Source organism: Gobio gobio, assembly GCF_949357685.1.
Source record: "Gobio gobio genome assembly, chromosome: 3".
Taxonomy (NCBI): domain Eukaryota; kingdom Metazoa; phylum Chordata; class Actinopteri; order Cypriniformes; family Gobionidae; genus Gobio; species Gobio gobio.
In genome coordinates this window covers 52,044,258-52,068,774 of record NC_137099.1, presented here as the reverse complement: position 1 = coordinate 52,068,774, position 24,517 = coordinate 52,044,258, and the positions used below count along the sequence as shown (strand labels likewise).

General features: G+C 37.2%; 1 protein-coding gene across 1 annotated transcript in view; it reads right to left on the bottom strand.

Moving 5' to 3' along the window:
* The window catches only part of papss1 (3'-phosphoadenosine 5'-phosphosulfate synthase 1), a 31,856-nt gene extending 14,200 nt beyond the window's left edge, over positions 1 to 17,656 (bottom strand). The window contains exons 1-8 of the mRNA XM_079813587.1: positions 17,416 to 17,656; positions 10,345 to 10,459; positions 10,021 to 10,256; positions 9,154 to 9,292; positions 6,486 to 6,604; positions 5,284 to 5,397; positions 5,007 to 5,118; positions 3,243 to 3,448 (exon numbers count right to left, since the gene is read on the bottom strand). Of these exons, the coding sequence (XP_079669713.1) occupies positions 3,243 to 3,448; positions 5,007 to 5,118; positions 5,284 to 5,397; positions 6,486 to 6,604; positions 9,154 to 9,292; positions 10,021 to 10,256; positions 10,345 to 10,459; positions 17,416 to 17,475 (1,101 nt within the window). The 5' untranslated portion in view covers positions 17,476 to 17,656. The remainder of the gene's footprint in view (positions 1 to 3,242; positions 3,449 to 5,006; positions 5,119 to 5,283; positions 5,398 to 6,485; positions 6,605 to 9,153; positions 9,293 to 10,020; positions 10,257 to 10,344; positions 10,460 to 17,415) is intronic.
* Between the last annotated feature and the right edge of the window lie 6,861 nt (positions 17,657 to 24,517).

Below are 24,517 nucleotides of genomic sequence, written 5' to 3'. Positions count from 1 at the left end.
CCAAGGAAAGCCTGGCAATGCGACCGCACAGGGGCCTATAAAAGCACCAGGTCAGCTTTTTCTCGCTAGATATAAAATGACTTTACCTTCAAAAACGGGACTTCAGTAGAAAATCTTTATTTGAAAGAAAATGCTCCTGGAAAACTCACTGCCATCAGGCTACAGCGGTCCCTAAATATTGAGTCCCTTCTTAAAATGTCCTTTTTTCACTCATTTTAGTCACTACTTTGGTCCCGAGCTATAATTTCTCTAGAGCAACAGTTTGAGGTGAGTTTCTGATCAAATTTAGGTTCTGAACCCAATTATATTTGCTCTTGAACATGAACAAAGAGCAATGAAGCAACAGACAGCCTTGCACAATTCTGCGCTTGTACCATCGGACAATGTGTTCCCATAAAGGGTCCCAGTGCCAGACAGGTGAAAAGTGATGCGCTAATGGATCATGCTGCTGAATCACTGTGATTCTGTTTTCATATTAACATGTATGTAGTCTAAACAGTGCTCTCATTCACGGCAGGCTTATAATCGGGACTTTCCAGGTGGTTCGTGAGTCAGAAAAGAAAGAAGGGGAGGGAGCTGACAACAAAAATTAGATACAGGGCAATGTTAATCATTTCCAACTGCTTACATAAGATGATAGAAATATTTTAAAATCAACAACTTTATCCTAAACCAGCATCAAGTCTGTGGTTAAGTTTACATTTGTGTGGTGGCACACAGAAAAGCCCCGCCCAGTGAAATCTCATTGGTCCAAAATCCAGCACCAGATAGTTTGAATTAACCCGAAATCGCGCTTAAACCGATTTGGCTTTGTGCGATTATGAAATCATAAAGGCTGCGATTTTTTTTACGCGCATCTTGTCAGTGAAGCGTGGCTCTGTGATCAGTAGTAAATGCTGCTCCATCTGAAAGCACAGAGTTTGAGTCACACCAATCAGGCATAACATTATGACTAGGTGAAGTGAATAACACTGATTATCTCCTCATCACGGCACCGTTAGTGGGTGGGATATGTTAGGCAGCAAGTGAACATTTTGTCCTCAGAGTTGATGTGTTAGAAGCAGGAAAAATGGGCAAGAGTAAGGATTTGAGTGAGTTTAACAAGGGCCAAATTGTAATGGTTAGAGCATCTCCAAAACTGCAGCTCTTGTGGGGTGTTCCTGGTCTGCAGTGGTCAGTCTCTATCAAAAGTGCTCCAAGGAAGGAACAGTGGTGAACCAGCGACAGGGTCATGGGCGGCCAAGGCTCATTGATGCCCGTGGGGAGCGAAGGCTGGCCCGTGTGGTCCAATCAAACAGACGAGCTACTGTAGCTCAAATTGCACAAGAAGTTAATGCTGGTTCTGATAGAAAGGTGTCAGAATACACAGAGCATCGCAGTTTGTTGCGTATGGGGCTGCATAGCCGCAGATCAGTCAGGGTGCCCATGCTGACCCCTGTCCACCGTCGAAAGCACCAACAGTGCCACTTGATCATCAGAACTGGACTACGGAGCAATGGAAGAAGTTGCTCGGCTGATGAATCACGTTTTCTTTTACATCACGTGGATGGCCGGGTGCGTGTGCGTCGCTTCCCTGGGGAACACATGACACCAGGATGCACTATGGGAAGAAGGCAAGCCGGCGGAGGCAGTGATGCTTTGGGAAATGTTCTGCTGGGAAACCTTGGGTCCTGCCATGTGGATGTTACTTTGACACGTACCACCTACCTAAGCATTGTTGCAGACCATGTACACCCTTTCATGGAAACAGTATTCCCTGGTGGCTGTGGCTCTTTCAGCAGATAATGTGCCGCCAAAAAGCAAAAATGGTTCAGGAATGGTTTGAGGAGCACAACAACGAGTTTGAGGTGTTGACTTGACCTCCAAATTCCCCAGATCTCAATCCAATCGAGCATCTGTGGGATGTGCTGAACAAACAAATCTGATCCATGGAGGCCCCACCTCGCAACTTACAGGACTTAAAGGATCTGCTGCTAACATCTTGGTGCCAGATACCACAGCACACCTTCAGGGGTCTAGTGGAGTCCATGCCTCGACAGGTCAGGGCTGTTTTAGCAGCAAAAGGGGGACCAACATAATATTATCATAATTAAATGCCTGATCGGTGTATAACAAGTATTTGAAAAAGCAACAGGCGTTGAACATCTTTCCAAACATGAAAAGCATTAATGAACCTCTTGTATAACAAAAGACAACATTTAATAACATGTTTTTACTCCAAACTAAGTTCATAACGACAGCTGAGCAGCCTTCTGTGAGATGGTGTGGCTTCTTACACAGAATAAGGCACACAACATATTTCATAGTATCCTACACCGTAAAAAAGGCTGTCGATTAGCATTGAAGTATAAATATACTTTATCATCATGAAAATACCTGAGAAGGCTTGAAGAACTCCGATAAACCATATATTGGCGTAGTCGTGTGTTTATTAGTCATGTTTAATCAAAGCGTTACAATCTTTTGTTTATTCAGCAAAAGCGATAGTATACCCATAAACAAAAGATTGAAACGCTTTGATTAAACATGACTAATAAACACACGACTACGCCAATATCACAGAGCTGTGCTTCACTGACAAGCTGCGCATTAAAAATTGCAGCCTTTGCCAAATCGTATGCGGTTCCATTTTGATGAATTGTGCAGTTTGTATAAATGCATTCACACCACGTCGGAATTAGCATTATGTGACCCCTAATGCACTCACATCCTTGTAGAACTTAAAATAACTTGTAACTACTCGCATAACTACTTTTGTAATTTGTAACCTTACTTGTAAACTTCTGTAAACTGTAAAGTGTTAATAATTCCTATAACTGCCTATTGTTAATGTATTAATAATAAAATATCAAGTTGAAAACATAAAATGCAGTTTAAAGTTGCTAGCAGAGTTAGAATAACCATCTAATGTCCCGCTAAATAAACTATGAATGTATTAATAAGGCAGTTGCAAAATGTGTTATACTGTGGTTGTCTGTTGATTACCCAAAGTTACACAGATTCATTTTGCCTGTTGCCATAGAAATCCATAATTCAGAGGATGTGAACAGCTCTGATTTAGTAATTACAGTAGTTACGACAGTGTGAACAAAGAATAAATTAAAATCCATCAAATATGCTCTAATTGGCTGTTACTGTGTTACTAACAATCATCTGCGTTCTTGTTGCCAGCCACACGCTGTCTATTTAGGACACTGTGTTCATGATCTACTCAACATGCAGGTTCATATTTGACCCCTGACCTTGATGTACGGATGATCCTTGCAGGTGGTGCCCCACTGCCGGGCACAACGCTCTTCCTTGCGGTGCTCGTAGAACTCTGGGTTCCGCAGGATCGCGACTCTCCGGCCACCGTAGGCCAGCGCGAATGCGGTGCTGCAGTCCAGACGCTCCTTGTCGGAGCTTGAGACGGGGAGGACCACCGGCACAGACAGGTTAATAACTCCACCTACGAACAGAGGTCAGATGCACAGCACATACATCAAACAACCTGAGACTTTGAGAAATTGACAGCTTTGAAAGGGCTAAAGGGGAATAGTTAAGGATCTATGGGGCGAGATAAGAGAAAGAACCCTGAATGTCAAAGTGGTCAGTTTTCTAAGAAAGTAAGAGGTCCTACACCTTGATTAAAGCAATATGAGCGGGAAGCTTTTAAAATCCATTTTCAGAATAAAACACACACACACACACACACACACACACATCATAGCAGAAACAGCTGTTTTCCATAAGCCCTGCGAGTGTCCCATTTCAGCTCAATCCAAATTAAACTAGTATCAGGCAGCAAGATGCACAAATCTGTCCGTTATATTCATAAAGACGCCAGTCTGGTCCAGAAAGAGTCCAATTGGGCATATTATAAGGATCAAAACAATAACACAAGGTGTGATGTACAGTAATCAAGTCTAATGAGGCTGATGATGTAATGCATGAACAACTTACGACTTTCTCTTGCCGTATTTCTGTCACATCCAAAGTCAAACGTCTACTAGGCCCACTTTTTATCTTAATAGGCGTGTGTGAGTGTGAATGCATACCATGAAGACAAATTTGAATCCTAGGCAAGACAACACACGGTGGAGCATTACTAGGCCGTAAAACTAAATTGACACTTTTTGGAAAGTCAAGCTCGATGTGGGAAATTGCTGTAATTACCCAGTTCTATAAATGTGAGGACCACATTATGGCTTAAAAAGCCATTCACACATTTGTCATTCTCGTAATCAAAAAGATGCCGACTTTTTTATTTCGGAAGATCGTGTTTCTAAAAAGCCCAAACATCCTTGAAAGCATATGGTCAGCATAACCCAAGCCTCCATTAAAATTATAGTAACTCTTTTATTTCGACCACTAATTGTCACTTAAAATCCACTTGCAGAGCCTTCAGATTCCCTCACTTTTGTGATAGGTCACCCATTCCAGTAGCCTGCCTTGAATCAGAAACACTGAATTTGTTATTATTTGCCATTATTAGATTATCAGTAGTTTCTTGTTCACCTGATGAAACACAAAAATGAAAATTCTGTCATTTACTCACTTTCATGCTGTACCAAATCCATACGTTTCCTGAGAAGTTTCTGTCTCTTCACAGAAAGTCCAGGTAACGAAAACGTAAAACATCCATTGTATGCATTGTAAAAGTATATTGTAAAGATTAACCAACGTCTTAAGGGTTGGGAATGCCATGAGAGTGAGTAAATTACATTTCTGGGTGAACTTTAAGGGCCTGAACAGGTACCCAAGAGTTTTGTTTTTCATAAATGTGCAAAAATGTGTTTCCATTCTGTCATCATGAGTTTATTACAAAAAAAAAAAGTGGGGGGAAAAAAAATGAAGGAGATGATTTCTAAAATCACTTCTGAACATAACAGTGACCAGTAGAAAAACGTAGTGGTAGTCTAATGTCGCCATCTGGTGTTGCGTTCAGAAAACACAGCATGTGAAAGAAATCCAAGCCTGAAAGTATGCCATGAGAAGACGGTGCTGGTGTTAAATTATGCGTTTACCATCGAGCAGACAGTTGAAGTGAAGACACTGTAGGAACTCTCTCTCCCTCATGAAGCCGTTCAGAGGAGTGGCCCAGCCCTCGGCCAGCACCTGAACCCACTGCATGTCCACCTAACAGACAACAGACTTTAGGTTTTACACTGGACTATTTGTTTTTCGATTGTTTAACACCGATATAGATCAGACAATGTTTCAAGTTCATACGGTCTGCTAGCAGCCAATAGTCAAAATGGATTTGCAGACCATCTGAAGAAGACATTCGAGGGATGAAGATACCTTGGTGATCTCCACTGCTGGAAGAGTCTCTGCATCAGCCTTGGCCAAGTCCAGCTTGTTCTCAGGCACGTAGAGCTCTTTGACCTCATAGGACGCGTCCACAGGCACTATGTCCTACAGAAGGTGAAGACATTATCAAAGAGACATCACTGTCATTTATATCCAAGTATGACGAAAGCATCTGGATAAGATGTTAAGCCAAGTCGCTACATTTTCCGTGTTAAAAAGCAACCGTGGCCTTAAATCATGAAATACGGAAATACGTTTATTGGGCAATCATCTAATGTGATATAGACTCTATTGTGACGTCAAACTCTATTTCAGTTTGTAGCCGTTTTCGGGAATATGATGTTTAAATGTGTACAGGCATCAGGATAATCCTGTTTACATGATTGTTGTGCATTTATACGATGATCTACACATGCATGTTTTCTATTCCCACTGTTTTTTCCTGGGAGATTCAAGGTGCTGCCATTGGTTATACACCATGTCGGGCAATAATTTATAATAATATGATACTGTTTTTGTTTTTTTTAATAATCGGTCTAATTGTCATTCCAGAAATTAGTACATTTATTCAGCAAGGACACATTACATTGATCAAAACTGACAGTAAAGCAAAAGTTTCTATTCATTAAAGAATCCTGGTTTCCACAAAATATTTTTGTATATACACAACTTTTTTCAACACTGATAATAATAATAAATGTTTCTTGAGCAGCAAATCATCATATTAGAGTGATTTCTGAAGGATCATGTGACACTGAAGACTGGAGAAATGATGCTGAAAGCAGCTTTGCCATCATATGAATAAATTACTTTTTTATTTTTAAAACTAAGAAAAAATTAGAACTTAAAATGAAGAAATATCTTAATATCATAATTAATATCTTCTTTCAGTGGATTTTGTGAATAAGGCGTTTACATGCAACAGACTTCCAAATAAAACAGGCATATTCCAGGGTAGCAAAAACTGAAATTAGGCAATCGGACTGTGGCAGATACATGACTTTATGCTAATCCTAATAATGCCATATTCCGATTGATATCAGAAAATAGATGTGCATGTAAATGCACTCATTGATGTGAGACAAACTTCTGCTTGCAATAATCAGTCTGTAAACAAGACATTTAGATTACAAATTCTCAAATAGAGCTTCAAATAGATTTCACTTTAACGTGAATGAATGGAGTGAACTTACCCTCTCCTGCAGGAGGTCCAGGAGCTGCTGGATGCACTCGTTCACACTGCAAGAATCGGTCTTTAGTACCAGTTCAGGGGCCTCTGGCTTCTCATACTCAGAGTCTATTCCTGTGAACCCTGAGGACAACAGGAGTAACCCATTATATTAAAACCCAATCCATTCATCAGCAGAAACAGACATGCTTGGGATGCACTTCGTTCATGCAGTTATTCATTTAATGGGACTGAAAACAGTGAAGTCCTTAGTAACGTTTGGAATGATTTAGCATTTTTCCTCCACCGTATAAAGCAGCTCAAATGTGCTGTGCATGTATCAGTTAATATGCACAAGAATAAGACACTTCCTGTGATAAACATCAATCACTCATCAAGAGATGTTAGCAACTTTAGCACAGTTAGAGTCACAGTGTTACAGTCAAGTGTCTCTTGTTCATTTTCTTCCAAAAACCTGTTTTCTAGCCTGGGTGTGAGCGTGATATATGTGTGTGATATGTTGGTGTGTGTGGAAACCAAGAGGGTTGTGATGAATCACCACTGGTTTGCTCAAAATGTTTTGTGCAACCTCTCAAAACCCTTCAAATCACTATCAAAGGCACACAGTGCTGATTTCACATTGTGTCTCCAAAGATGAAGTGTTACACACACCAAAAAAAGCCACAAATGACTTTGTCATTCTAGAAAAGAAAAAAAACCCTGCAAAAACGCTTTTCATGTGGTTTTCTTCTAAGACAAAACATTTGGTCCTCCTTCAGTGCCTCAGAACATCCCAGGGCCTTGTCTTGTCTAACTCAATCATTTCACATGCAGTATTTCTGCACAAACAGGTTGCAAAATCTTTGCAAAATTGGATGATTTGAGTTTGTTGACGTTTAGGTTTAAAACTTTTGGACTGATTGCCCTACTGACTTCTGACCACTGTGATTACATATGAGCCATAACTTGCAATGAATCTACACTCCAGTGCACAAAAATGGCTAAACACTAAGTTTTTAATTGTCTTAGCCACAACTTATTGATTAGGACATTAGCAAAATGTAAGCAAATGCACTACTTAAAGGGATAGTTCACCCAAAAATGAAAATTAGCCCATAATTTACTCACCCCCAAGTCATCCGAGGTGTATATGACATTCTTCTTTCAGATGAATAAAATCTGAGTTATATAACAGAAGTCCAGGCTAATCCAAGCATTAGAATTGGATTCATAGTTGCTCTGTTTTTGAAGTCTATAAAAAGGGCATCTGTCCGTCAAACAACTGCTCCACGCGGCTCTGGGGTGTTAATAAAGGCCTTCTGAAGCGAATCGATGCGTTTGTGTAAGAAAAATATCCATATTTAAAACTTGATGCACTTTTTATGGACTTCAAAAACAGAGCAACTATTAATCCAATTCTAATGCTTGGATTAGCCTGGACTTGTGTAATATAACTCAGATTGTGTTCGAAGAATATCATATACACCTAGGATGACTTGGGGGTGAGTAAATTATGGGCTAATTTTCAGTTTTGGGTGAACTATCCCTTTAAAAAGCCATTGCGGTCTCAGAAAAACATTGAAGACAGTAGGGATGTCACAAGTACCGGTACTTCGGTACCAAGTCGGTTCTGAAATTATAAAAATGTGACGATACCAGCATTTCTGTAGTACCGACTCCCGAGCATATTCGGTACTCGCAGCTGCGTTCAGTCGCTTCCGTGTCTATCTAAGCGCAGGACTTCAGAATGTAGCCGAATATATATACTAGTGTCAGTGAATATTAAACTGCAAAATACTATTTAAATATTACTCCTGCATGTTCTGCGTCTGTGTGAAGTGACGGTCTGTCGGGCGCACACACACACACACACACGTGTGTGACACTCCCTCGCTGTCTTTGTAGTTTCTGCTGTGTGTCACTACATGAGGACACGAATGCATAAACCGTCACTTCATGACAATTTCTCCTTTCATTTGAGAAAACGGTCATATCATGAACACAGACAAAGGTGTTCATCCCGACAACCCGTCAAAATAAAAGTTTGGTTTAAAAAAAAAAAATGTAATTGGCAATTATTAGGCTACTAGTGTAGCCTACAGTAGATTTAGCTACATCTCTGTGTAATAATAATTCATCTCTACTAATAATAATAATTATGCCTAGATGGTTGATTATTTTTCACCTGATCTTTTTTTATAAACAATGTTTACTTTTAAACAGCATACAGCCTTTAAATGTTTATGTATTATTTACTTATAATGATTATCATCATAAATAATAAACTTAATACATTTCATTTTTTAATAGTTAAATAAAAAAATTCTAAAACATTTAGCTGTGGTACCGAAATTGGTACAGAGTACCGTAAAATTTGTATGGTATTGGTAAGGACTACTGGAAATTTGTATCACGAGTCCATAGAGTCAGCTAACATTGGCCAATGAATGTGCATCTGTCTGTCTGTCTGTCTGTCTGTCTGTCTATCGGAATTTTGGTACCATGACATCCCTAAAAGACAGAATAAGTTTCGGGCTGAATATGGGAAATTGTGTGTGGATGAAACAGAATGTGAAGTTTGAATCTGAATAGTAGGCTAACCATTGGATTTCATGTGATTTCCTGCAGACTACAAAACAACTCAAATGCTTTGAGTTGGATATACCAACAAAAAAAAAAATAGTGTGTCTTACCTCTGATTTCTCCAGCTCTAGCCCTCTTATAGAGCCCCTTCACATCTCTCTGCTCACACACATCCAGAGGAGCGTCTACAAACACCTCAAAGAACGGAAGGCCAGCAGCTTCATGGATCTTCCTTGCATTCAGGCGGTCCTGAGGCCCAAAAGAATTAATCACATTTTTTTAACCCTAACATTTCTCATTTCTAAGGCCTCTAAATGACCAAAATGATCAAAACATTAAGTATAAATCTAAAAACATCTCATTCAGGTCATAATACATGTGACTTTTTGCTGTGAATTCTTTAATGATTTTATAGAGTAAACGTAAGAATAACTTTTATATCAAGAAGAACTTCACTGGACTAAAGCAACTTAGGTTTACTTGATCGTTCATACATAATTTTTTTGAAAAATTGTGTAAAATTACAATTTTGTAAAATAGGATTTTGAGGATTTGCACATCTCTCAATAATTTTTGTATTGCATTGCATTATACATTTCACCACCTACAATTAAAACTAAGAATGTAAATATCACGTTACTGATATACACTGGAAGATATCGAGTGACAACAGATATTTATATGCATTTTATGTTTTCTGCTATAAAAATCTAATTGATTTACATTACAAGCTATGTAAACAACATTTGGACCAAATTGTATAATTTTAGGCTTCTGAATAAAATGTGTCTTTTTTCCTACTCAAGTGTAAGCTCCATATATCCCTATATCAAATTATGTGGGTCATAAAAGCCTGATGTATCAAATATGACAAAAACATAAAAATAAAAAATAAACGGATTTTTCTATGATTTCATATGTCATGCTTTACAGGGTCAGGAAGTCTTATACACACACAGCTCCACATGTTTCCTCACCCTGCCGTATGGGGAAATGAAGCTGGCGATACACACGAGCCCCGCGTCAGCAAACAGTTTTGCCACTTCCGCGATACGGCGAATGTTCTCCTCGCGGTCTTCAGGGCTGAAGCCCAGATTCTTATTGAGGCCCTGCCTGATGTTATCTCCATCCATAGTGTAGCAGGGGATGCCATGACACACCAGATACTCCTCCAGAGCCATGCTGACCGTCGTTTTACCTGCACCAGACAAACCTGAGGATGCAGAACAGAGAGGTCTTCATATTTACTGAACATTTACTGGCATAACCATGAAGATATATTCACATCATCCATGTTTTACCTGTAAGCCACACCGTGCATCCTCGAAATCCTCCTCTAGTGCCGACTACTTGTCCGCGCTTGTTTCTGCTCACATGATGGGCTTGATACGTTACATTGGTGGCTCTTTGCATTCCCTGTACAAATTGCAGATTCAGATTCACATTATCTGTCTCATATTTAACAAAGGCCTCCCGTTTTATTGACTTAAGTGAAACACTTGAAGAAAGACATTGGCTGTATCAGATGCTAATTTCATGGTATGTTGATTTATACCATAGTACTGGACCACTTAACATTAGTTGTACTGTATTCTTTATTCATTGTGTCATTATTTATTTCTGCAGTGTTGTTCATTGTATATTATGAATTAACTTGTCTCTTGCTGTTATGTTAATATATAATATAATATATAATACAATGAATATAATATAATATAGTGTTGGGTAAGTTATCTTCAATAGTGTATTTAGATTACTGTACTAATTTTCTCTTTCTAACAAGTTTTGAATTACTTATTACTTACTATAAATAATTCCATATTAACCTCGACCAGTTGAACAACACAAGGATAGACATGAAACTGCTCTTTTAATTTTTTCAAATAAATAATATAAAATTGCATAAATTATTCTTGAACTGACCAAAGTATTTAAAGGGAGATGGTTACATTAAAAACATACATTTTAACATTAGACGTCGAATTTTGATGTTAAATCCACTATTGTTTTATATAGAACAACTATGTTCTAATCTATACAGTATTTAATCCATCAGAAGTAACTGTAATTTAATTGCAGAAAAATTTAAATATACTGTACATTTATTATATAAACTCATTCTATAAACACAAACTTTTATGTTAGATGATCAATTTTACAGCACACACACAGACAGACACATATATAAGTGCTGGTCAATCGTTTAATCAGGATTAATCGCATCCAAAATAAAAGTTTGTGTTTAAATAATGTGTGTGTACTGTATGATTATTATGTATATATAAATAAATACACATTCCGTCATGTATATATTTAAGAAATATTTGCATGTATATACTGTATACGTACGTACGTATGTATATATATATAATATAATATATATATATATATATATATATATATATATATATATATATATATATATATATATATATATATATATATATATATATATATATATATATATATATATATATATATATATATATATATATATATATATATATATATATATATATATATATATATATATATATATATATATATATATATATATATATATATATATATATATATATATATATATATATATATGTATAGGGAGTGCAGAATTATTAGGCACGTTGATTTTCTGATCATATTTTTTTTCCAGGCACATTTGACCAATTCCAAACCACAGTAATCCTAATAACTACTATTGATTTAGTATTTAATAATGTATAAGTGATATATAATTGTTCATGAAGGCTGGAAATGAAAATCACCTTATATTCAGGTGTGCAGAATTTTCTTTTACAGATAAACTGAGCCAAAAAAGAGATTTAACTCAGACTGAAAAGTCAAAAAGTATTAAATGCCCATGAGAAGGATGCAATACTAATGCTATACTAGACATTGCAGTTAAGGCATGACCATTGGACAGTGAAATGCTCGTTGGGTCAGCAGGATCTGACAAAAACAGGTGGTGAAGAAAAGACACCTGTTAACTGCAAAAGAATTAAGGTGAAGAATTAAGGGTGAAACCATCAGGAACCCTTTAGTCTCCAGCGCCACCATTCTCCAGAGCTGCAACCTACCTGGAGTCTCCAGAAGTGCAAGGTGTCAGGATCTCAGAGACTTCAGTTAGGTAAAGAATCCTAAAAAATGACCCTCACTAGATAAGAATAACAAGCTGAAGTGTTGTAAAATACATGAAGAAGGTTTTTTTATAGGCTTTATGGACAGATAGGTTGAGAGTGACTCTTGAAGGACCAGCACCACATCCTCTAGTACCACTGTTTGAAGAATTCATCTTCCAGAATCTGGCAGTACGTTTTGGGAGTTCATTTTTAGTCCATCTCTGGTGCTGGTCCTTCAAGAGTCACTCTCAACCTATCTGTCCATAAAGCCTATAAAAAAACATTCTTCATGTATTTTACAACACTTCAGCTTGTGATTCTTATCTAGTGGGGGTCATTTTTTAGGATTCTTTACCTAACTGAAGTCTCTGAGATCCTGACACCTTGCACTTCTGGAGACTCCAGGTAGGTTGCAGCTCTGGAAAATGGTGGCGCTGGAGACTAAAGGGTTCCTGATGGTTTCACCCTTAATTCTTCACCTTAATTCTTAATTCTTTTGCAGTTAACAGGTGTCTTTTCTTCACCACATGTTTTTGTCTGACCCTGCTGACCCAACGAGCATTTCACTGTCCAATGGTCATGCCTTAACTGCAATGTCTAGTATTGCATTAGTATTGCATCCTTCTCATGGGCATTTAATACTTTTTGACTTTTCAGTCTGAGTTAAATCTCTTTTTTGGCTCAATTTATCTGTAAAAGAAAACATGCCTAATAATTCTGCACACCTGAATATAAGGTGTTTTTCATTTCCAGCCTTCATGAACAATTATATATCACTTATACATTATTAAATACTAAATCAATAGTAGTTATTAGGATTACTGTGGTTTGGAATTGGTCAAATGTGCCTGGAAAAAAAATATGATCAGAAAATCAACGTGCCTAATAATTCTGCACTCCCTGTATGTATGTATGTATGTATGTATGTATGTATGTATGTATGTATGTATGTGTATATATAATATATATATATATATATATATACACAATTTTTCTTAAATATATACATGCATGTGTATGTATTTATATATACAAAATAATTATACACAGTACATATATTATGTTAACACAAACTTATATTTTGGATGCGATTTATCGCGATTAATTGATTGCCTGTTTCAATAAGGAGGTTCAACCAACTCTGAGTTTAAACTTGAACTCTGAGTTGACTTACCCTGAGATTGGAAACTCTGAGTTTTGGGTTTCAGAACAGCAGTAGGGATGCACGATATATCGGCAACATATCGTTATCGGCCAATAAATGATTATTTTCGATTATATCGATTAACGGCTTTCAAATATAAAGAATTATCGGTTCTATATTATAACCAAAATGTTCATATCGGTACATGGAGTTAGTTCAATCGACTCTGAGTCAAGTGCGTGCACCACGACTATGAAAAGCCCTGATCAATGGAGCTCGGAAATTAAGTTTCAGCATGGCAACAACACTCGACAAAAGACGTCTGCATACTTCCGGGTCAATACACAAGTTTAATTCTTAATTAGTTTCATTTTCATGGTATCCCACAGGCAAAAAAAGAACGCGGCAGCAGCTAAAACATGAAAGTATAAAAACATAATTCAATCAGGTAAAGCTTCAAGCATAAAATGTTCATGGGTGTAGGTTTCAGGACTTTACAAACATTTGACATATTAAATAAATATCAGTCAAATATTCAGTGTCTATTTCAATGTGCAGCAGCTTTTCCCACATAGTCTAATGCTCTTTTTCACATAATTAAATGTTCTCTAATCCACCATTACATTTCTGAATTAGGGTAATGAAATGAACATTTGATGTCTTAGGCCAGCCAACAGCAAGAAGGCAGAGGCTCGCAAAACACCAGCACCACTGACAGACGAAGAGGAGATGGAGGAAGAATATTAACATCATACAGGAAAAAAATACCTTTTTTTTTTTTTTACAGCTGTGGTGGTGGTTTATATATATATATACTACCCTTCCCTCTGGCATCCTTCCATACAGTAATCTGTTTTCGGAAAGTGTGATGATGGGAATGTACGTGTCATCAATGCGTCCAACCACTGGAAATCCTATAGGAATCTCTAATTATTAGGTTACTTCTAGAGGTTTATCAAGTAAGATCCTGTATGAAAAGGACATGCCATTTGACACTTTGACCGTGTCCTCATGATGAATTATGAGCGATGAATGAAAGTACCTGCACTGCAAAGAATGCTTTTCTTACGTAGTACTTTTGTCAAGTGGCAGATCATTTTACTTACTTTAAATAAAATGTGCTTACTTTAGATTTGTACTTGAAATAAGACACAAACACTCAGTAAGAAAAGAATTTGCGCAGCGTGAATGAACGAATAAAGTATTATAACACCACTGACGCTTTAAAAGGGGGAGGAGACCGAAAGAAACCCTGGGTTTACCAAAGAAAACCTGCTCCGGACCAGGGGCCCGTTCTTCGTACGTTGCTTATTACATCTGAGATGATTTGACAGATCCCAGATCTTTTAATCGTGATAACTGATCTCTGGCTAATTTGGTTCTTCAAACGAATTTGCGGATTGGATTAAAATATCTGGATTAAATGATCTAAGATCACTGCGCGTTCTTGTGTTCCCTGAAGAGGGCAGATGCATCGATACTCGAAACCATGATCAGCAATGCAGCGATTGGCTGGCGTCAAGACAGCAACGTAATGACATCATATAATTAAAAAAGCCACCTGGCAAAAAATTTGACAAATTATACAATAAAAACCCCACGAATTTCTGGACCTTTATAAGGAAACAGCCAAACCACCAAATCAACATAAAAGTTATTATAGATAAATGATAAATGTTTTTTGTTTTTTTAACATGATTACCAATTATTTATATTCACGATTTTATACAGTATTTGTACACCCTTTACATTTTTATTTCAATGTTGTAATTTAATTTTTAATTCAATTTGGAGCAGATTTGTAACATGACAGTATTAAAGTTTCTTAAGGGTCAAGATCAAATTATCTGCATCTCTTGCGCTGCATCAAGCCACTCCTATAATATCCGTGATCACTTAATGCACGGCTCAGATTAACTGTACAACATGTGTGTAAACCTCCAATAAAATTATAAAGTAATTATTCCATCACAAATAAAATCGCTCAATCAAGTGGCTGTGTCTATATTATTATATACAACATTATAATATTATATACACATTCTCATACAATATAACATTTTTATATTATTATTATTATTATTAAAAATTATTATTATTGCCCCTGGTTCAGTAATGAACTCTTGTAATAAAGTAGCAGTGGCCGGGACAGATTTTAAGTATCACCTCAGATGCAATCTAATCCTGTTTACATGAAATAAGCCTGCTCATGAGCTATGACAGCAAGTCCAGGGGCCTGTTCTTCGTACCTCGCTTAATACATCTAAGATGATTTGACAGATCCCAGATCTTTTAATCGTGATAACTGATCTCGGGCTAATTTGGTTCTTCAAACGAATTTGCGGATTGGATTAAAATATCTGGATTAAATGATCTAAGATCACTGCGCGTTCTTTTTTTCCCTGAAGAGGGCAGATGCATCGATACTCGAAACCACGATCAGCAATGCAGCGATTGGCTGGCGTCAAGACAGCAACGTAATGACATCATATAATTAAAAAAGCCACCTGGCAAAAATTTGACAAATTACACACAAAAAAACCACGAATTTCTGAACCTTTTATAAGGAAACAGCCAAACCACCAAACCAACATAAAAGTTATAATAGATAAATGATAAATGTTTTTTTTTTAACACGATTACCAATTATTTATATTCACGATTTTATACAGTATTTGTATACCCTTTACATTTTTATTTCAATGTTGTAATTACATTTTTAATTCAATTTGAAGCAGATTTGTAATGTGACAGTATTTAAGTTTCTTATGGGTCAAGATCAAATTATCCTCTCTTGCGCTGCATCAAGCCACTCCCATAATTTCCGTGATCACTTAATGCATGGCTCAGATTAACTGTACAACATGTGTGTAAACCAATAAAAACAAAATTATATAAAGTAATTATTCCATCACAAATAAATCGCTCAATCAAGTGGCTGTCAATAGTATTATACACAACATTATACATTCTCATATACATATACAATATAACATTTTAATATTATTATTTAAAATTATTATTATTGCCCCTGGTTCAGTAATGCACTCTTGTAATAAAGTAGCAGTGGCTGGGACAGATTTTAAGTATCACCTCAAGATGCAATCTAATCCTGTTTACATGAAATAAGCCTGCTCATGAGCAGGTTTAAGCTTATGGACCTGTTACTATGACAGCAAGTCCAGGATGAGCTTCGAAGAACCAAACAATCCGAGATCATGTCAAATCGTCAACAATCAAATCCAGCTAACTGAGTTAGCGACCTACGAAGAACGGGCCCCAGGATGAGCTTCGAAGAACCAAACAATCCGAGATCATGCCAAATCGTCAACAATCAAATCCAGCTAACTGAGTTAGCGACGTACGAAGAACGGGCCCCAGGTTAGGTTTACAGAGTAAGTTATCCTGGTAACTGACTCGGAGTATAAGTTACCTCTCTTTCAGAAACGGGCTTGACTTTAACCTGCTTTCTCGGGTTTGACATACCTCCCATTCTGAAACAAACCCAGAGCAAACCCCAGCATTTATACACACACAGTATAAATACACACACACACTAAATCATGTATAGTGTTATGGTACCATGCATTTAAGGCTTGTTTTAACTAATGATCGATGGTATTTATTAATATTCCACAATATTGCACATGCCTATGATGCAAAAAATGCACAAAAATAAAAAAAACACTATAAATATATAACGTGGCACTGAATGATTCCCATATCTATGTAACATGGTATTTATTTACATGATACTCCAAAGACTACCATGGTAACATGTCCAAGAAGCCATGTTAGTATTATAATACATGCACAAAAAGTGATGATAACCGTGCGTTTGATGCCAGAAATGCTGTAGAAGCTCACAAGGTTACGACAGACAATATACACAAATAAAATGATCATATGCATCCTTTTTATGCACTTATCACAGCCGAGGAGCTCCATTACGAGCACGATTCATGTGGATTTTGTTTATATTGTGAATTAAAACAGTGTGGATCGGGTTCATCATAATCAAAACACCATATTCATAGCATGAGATGTGGTACAGTAACTGTAGTATAGTAGCAATGCAAGATATTCCTCAGTTCACAGCCGCTACTCACCCAGCTCTCAGGGGCGTTACTCAGTTTCTGCTTCTTACTCGAGTTCCCGGATGTCTCCATTCTGAGCTGCTGAATTCACACTTGATAAACAAATAAATAGTGTGATATATATTTATTCGCAGAAGTTGCGTTAGTGAAATGCCGGGTCCACTGTGCGTATTGAACTCCAATAGGAAGCGTAGAGGTTTACAGGCTGCGGCACAGGAAGTGATCGAGCTCCGACAAGTCCCGCCTCTAACACGTCAAGACTCCACCCATTAACCAATCTGATTGGTCGGAATGGCATCAAAGCCGATTGTGATTAGACAGTTAAGAAGTCGTTCATATAGCCGTGGCAACGAAAGCAAACAAGTATCAAGTCAAGGGCGGGACTTGCAGGAGAAAAATATTACGCGGCCAATCATGTTCTGTTTTATATTTTGCTAGTGAAAGTCTCTTTAGGCTACATAATAGGTGTGGGCCCCATTGACCCAATTTCATATATGAATGAACAAATATCTTGTTATGCTAATACTATATAAAAATATATGAATTCAAAACAAGTAACGTTTTAGGTTAAATGGATAGTTCACCCAAAAAAAATATTTCTGTCATCATTTACTCACCCTCAAGTTGTTCCAAACCTGTTTTAATTTCTTTCTTCTGCTGAACACAAAAGAAGATATTTTGAAGAATATGGGAAACCAAACAGTTGATGTGCCCTTTTACTTCCATAGTATAGGGTAAAAAATACTATGGAAGTCAACTGTTATTTTTTCTTTTGTGTTCAGAAGAAAGAAATTCATACAGGTTTGGAACAACTTTTTAGGTGAACAACCCTTTTAATATCTGAAAACTATCCCTTGAAAGTTTATCTGAACATGAGGACAATTTTAGATGTCATATTTTCACAATTTAATCAAACCTTTTTTATTAGAGACATGCTGCAAGTTGGTACAATACAACTATATATACCAAAATAAAGATTAGACAACAAAATGATAATTTGTGTACACTCACTGCACAATCACCACCACATCGATGCCATAGCACAGAATTTACCAGATGAATTAAATGAAGCCCATGTTGAGCATGCTGTAAAGAGGCTGTTGCCTATAGACAGTGGTGGAGGAAGTACAGAATCTCAGTATAAGTAAAAGTACAAAGACCCAGAGATATATTTACTTTAGTAAAAGTAGAAGTACCACAATGACGACCCTACTTAAGTAAAACGTACCTGATTTTAAATGTGTACTTTAAGTATTAAAAGTAAAAGTACTTGCATAAAAAATTATTCTCTTAAATGTCTATATTCTAATAAAAATAGAATAAAAAAAAGCAGTATGGGCTGTGGCATTTTAACTAAGTTAGTTTTGGGTTAATGTAATTGTGCTTACCATCTGTGGCCCAGTTTACATTCTGACTTACAATTCTGGTTATCAGGGTGATCTGCAGAGTTAAATATCATTATTCTGAAGCAATATTCTCACTATAGTGTTCAGTGAACAGCTTTGATATATTTAAATCTGCATATTTATTATATTTTTACCTTTTATATTTGGCATTTTTCCCCTAATCTTATTAAATATAGGAAATGCTTCAGCTTTCCTTTTATATTCTTAAATTTTATCAATACATTCAATTAGAATAAGACAATATAGGGCTGTTAACAATCAAATTAAATAATTTACACTGAATAATTCAATTTAATTAAATTATGTTATGAGATTGTTTTAAATATTTTTTTGAATACAAATAAGAAATGTTGGAAAGAATGTTTTAACATTAATCTAAACTGCCAGTAGGTGGCGGCAGGTAGCCTATTAATTATTGAATCATTGAGTCGATTCGTTCAAACGGCTGATTCGTTCAAGAATGAGGCATGCTGCGTCCCAATTCGCCTACTTATACTACGTCCTAAAAGTATGTACTCTTTTTGTGAAGAAAAAGTACATACTTTTGAGTGTGTAGCAGAAGAGTATGCAAGCTTTGGGACATACTACTTCGTCATCTTTAACGGACTCTGTTACGTGCGTCCCGTCACCGTTTAAAATGTCAATCATCGTCACAGTTCAAATCCCCCACTTTAAATTTAATTTCCTACCGTATCGGAGAGAAATGTAGTCGCTCGTTGATCTGCCTTTCGTGGGTCTTTAGACTCCTCTCATGTGTTTGCAAAGTTAATGGCCAAACGTATCATTACAAAAGTTCTCAATGCTGCTGCAGGTGAAATATAATGTGGATAATATTGAATAAATATCTTTTCGTCCGGTTAAATACTGATAATTGCTCACTCAAACCACTTTATCTAATCCTCTCCACTTAACCGTCAGACTCGCGTAACCGTCATGTTTGTAGTTTTTTAAACACTTTTTATCCGCGTTTGTAGTTCTAATCGAATCCTCGTCCATCTCGCAATGGGTTGTGGGCAATATCAGCCGTTAGAGTGCGCATCGATCTGCACTTCGGATTCTGACCGGAAATAGTAAACCATCCGGGAATCTTTGGAATACTTTTTTCAACATACTAAGATTTGGGACATACTAATTCTTTTTTCGAATACTATTTAGTACGGATAGTATGCGAATTGGGACGCAGCAGCAGTCGTTTATGAACAGGTCATTGAATCTTTGATTCAACCGATTCATTCAAAACACTGAATCATTCAGTAACGCTCTGTTGCTGCTTTGTTTGGAACTATTTTCGCTGCTGAAATAGAACAAAAACAGTCAATATATTGCATCTTAAATGTAAGTGACTTTTTATTAATTAATTGTTTATGGAACTGTCAGTGTCATATGAAATCAGTATTCAGGAAAACAGCACTCTTGGTCGTTTGATGTTTTTAACTGTATTATATGTTTTAAATATAAAAACTCCACATCAGTTACTGCAGTGTGTACGAGTTTCTCTGTGAGCGGCGCTGATTTGTTTCCATTTTTCCTCATGAGGCTGCGTGAGCATCAACAGCACAACCTTACAACCGTCAGTTTATTACAAGAGGACAAGCGTTAATGTCGAGCCCTGAAACTGATCAGAAAATGTAACGAAACGTTGTAGAAATGTAGTAGAGTAGAAAGTATAATAATTGCTGTAAAATGTCACGAAGTATAAGTAAAAAGTATGCACTATTGATTCTACTTAAGTAAAGTACAGATAGGCCTATACGTGAAAATTGTACTTAAGTAAAGTAACGAAGTATTTGTACTTTGTTACATTCCACTACTGCCTATAGACATAAAAATGTAATTGATTGGAGAAGAACATCAATCTAGTTCTCTGCCCTGCACCCTAAACACAGTGAGAAGAAACTGAACTTCCCCTTGGCTTCTGAACGGCTGACACTCTCAGAGAAGATCTGAGTAAGTTGTACAAAGAGGAGCTTCCACTGCCAGTCACCTGAATGGCCATCGCAGGCCTGACCACTATTGGCTTAACTGATCCTGATCCTTCAATATCTTGTTTTCCGCCATTAATGTAATCATGAAGTACTTTGGGGAAACTTCTCAAAGGCCATTGCAGTTTCCCACACACTACCCTAGGTTGAGCATTAACAGAACCGTTCATTCCTCCTCTATACGGTCCGGAGACCTGCCTATTCCCTTGAGGATTGGGAAGTATGGGGAGATTCCTCATGGGTAGATACAGCTTCACAGGCCTAACATAAACCCAGCACAACTGGTTTTTGGATGGTTTTTTGGGGGTTGGGACTGGTGTATCCACGTATGGCACTTTATTCGTTGTGGTTGCAGCAGGGGCGGGAAAAGGAGAGGCTGCCTCATATTCCACACAGTCACTGTCCCGCTCCTCATCCTTCGGTGTAACTTCATAACCTTCTAGAAGAACAACATCCCCACCTGAACGCTTCTGAAGCTCTGATCAATAGAGGACACACAGGACGTTCACAGTCAAACCAGTGGAGATAATATAGGACACTTTTTGCATATTATAAAAACAGAATTTAGTATAATATTCGGAGTGGGATTAACCCGGCTAACAGGGAACGTTCTCAGAACGTTTTGCCAACGTTCTCTCAAAGATATATGAACAAACCTTCTTTCGTTAACGTTTACAGAAAGTTCCGTCAAAGTTATCTTGTCTTTAATTATGTTCTCAAAATGTTAGCCCAAAAAACATTATTTATACAGGATCGTTCATGGAACGGTTTATGGTTTAGTTGGATGTTCATCATTTTTAAAATGTTATTACTTATTTCAGAATGTTTAGAGAATGTTCAAAATAATGTTAAAATGGATAAAAACGTATGCAGAAGTCATAACCAAGAAAAACTGGATGTTTTGACCGTTCAGAGAACATTCAGAAATGACGCTTTCATGTAAAACATTGATCATGTTTGTTAATATACTTACTGCGCAGATCTTTGCTGCAAATGGTATTTCCACCTATAAAAAGGCACACATGAATTTTAGTCCTTCAGAACAGAACATTAAATAATTTTGTCATTTAGGTTCAGCTTCAGAATAAAGACTAAAGGTGGTAATTCATCAAAATTAAGCATATTAAATGCTTGAATGTGGAAATCATAAAACAATAGTTTTCAGAAACATACCTTCTGTATTATATGGCTGAGAGGTGAGAACCAGTGCAGCAAGACTGAGAGCAATGTTAATATCCATGGCTGCAAATGAAGAACAGATCCTGTCAACATGACTTTTATTTATTGGAAACCAGCCCTTGTGGATCCCCACAAATTGTGAAATCACCTGAGGCAATGACTAAATGACTTCATTAGAGCAAGCTTGTCTGAACATCTTCTGAGGCTTCATTTGTATGTGGCTGGAGTGTTCGCTGTTCTAACAGGTGTTGGGAGTCGATTCAACCACTGAGGAACAAAGATCAATAAGTTGGTGATCTGGAGAAGCAAGGATGCTTTTATGTGAAGACACTTGAGGGGAACCAAATGTTTCTACACAAACACCCAGGGTGGGCTTGAAATCTAACAGCAACTGAAAGACAATGGAGATACTAAGGTGTGAAAATGACACAATGTTGATCCAGATGAAAAACATTTGCTTCCAACCCTCTCTGATCATTATCAGTGAGATGCATTTGGACTTGTCTGAGGCTGCAGATGACTCACTGAATATCCCTTATGGCAGAATGACATAGACTTGTTGTGGTACATCAAATACCACACAAACAATATAGACTTAATTGCATAGTGAACGAATGAATAGCAGATCATTTGATTATTTATTAAATATAAAGGTATTTAATGGATAGTTCACCCGAAAATTACAATTAGCTCATGATTTATTCACCCTCAAGTCACCCTAGTCATAATGGCAGAGAACGGTTATTTCTGTTTTGAAGTCCATAAAAGGGCATCTATCCATTAAAATAACTGCTCCACACGGCTCGGGAGTTTAACAAAGACCTTCTGAAGTTGTAAAACTTTACAAACTGTAATCTATAACTTCCGCTAACTGTACGTACGTTCACTAGAGACTGGTGTTCCAGCATATGATATGACGTAGGACACTCCGGTGAGCTATGCTAAGAGAAATAAGTTTTGTTTTGCTCTATCCTCTGCACTTCCGTGTTCGTCCGTCATACGCTGGAGCACCAGCCAGTCTCTCATGAACAGTTAGCGGAACTTAGACATTACAGTTTGTAAAGTTTTAAATATGGATATTTTTCTTACGCAAACGCATGGCTTCGCTTCAGAAGGCCTTTATTAACCCCCCGGAGCCGTGTGGAGCACTTTTATAATGGATAGATGCACTTTTATGGACTTCAAAAAAGAAACAGGCATTCACTGCCATTATAAAACTTAGAAGAGCCTGGACATTTTTAATATAACTCTTATTTTATTCGTCTGAAAGAAGAATGCTATATGTTATATATGACTTGAGGGAGAGTAAAATCATGGGCTAATTTTCATTTTTGGGTGACTTATCCCAACAATAGCTATGTTTCCATCCAAAACTTAAATTGAAATACTGCATAAAACATTTGCGAATAAAGCAGAGTGTTCATCCGGTGAGATGAAGAGAACAAAATCATCACTTCCTGATAAACTGGAGCTAAATATCCGAAATATAAAAGAAAAATTGAAGCTGCTGCAGAAGGAGCAGCCACTTTATACAATAAATGACTTGCGCCTCAGAGCACGCAGACGAAATGGAATAAACGTGGTCAGGTTAACTTGCTCTCTGAGGTGGATTCCTGTTGTTTGGGAACGCAGTCGTGTAGGACAGTTCTGGGAGGTAATAATACCAAAACCACTTTGACGACAGACTTTGCTCAAGCATTTCAGAAACCCCAAAACAACATTTCATATGCTGTGTAGAAAGATCAGCCCGCTGGTTTGGTCCAGTTACAAATTTGAAAAAATGAGTACAAATTTGTACCTTTTAAGGTACAAGATGTAGCTCTAAGTCAGGGGCAAGTTCGGTCCTAGAGAGCTGCTGTCCTGCAAAGATTAGCTCCAACCCTACTAAGCCACCACAGTTTAAAACTCATGGCTCCCAGCATGCATTGCAGCATTAAGTGTGTCACCATTGTTGAGATTCATCTGCTGATTCTTGATATCTGTGTGCGTCTAAACTTTTCCCCCCTAGAATGAATGTAAAAATCGGAATTCAGAATGTCTGATCTGTGGCAAGAAAGTATTGTTGGTGAATGCTATTTATTAATATTTTTAGTCAGTGATGAGTTAATTGACAATTTTACGTTAACACTGTAAAAAAAAACACCAACTCACATTAAAAGCCAAGAGTCAAACTGCCCAACTAAATGAAACACTGATCACCATAATGGTGACCAAACATGTTCAATAAAACATCAACATCTAAACCTCTGTTAATAGTCAATAAGAGCTTCTATAGATGTCTTTCGGGGTTGGAGACAGCGACTCGCTAGGACTGAACTTGCCTACCCCTGCTCTAAGTAGAGGAAAACAATGGTGTAATTGTACCCTTAGGACCAATTGTGTACCTTTAAGGGTACAGTTATCCGTTTTGTTCCCCAAGGAACAAAACTATACCTCCACTTTACCTTTTTTTCCTGAGTGTATGCCGTCCCATCGCAAAGTCACATTACTTTTTTGATGCGCATCAAGAAAAATGGATCCGACTCAGCTGAGTGCATACTTTAAAAA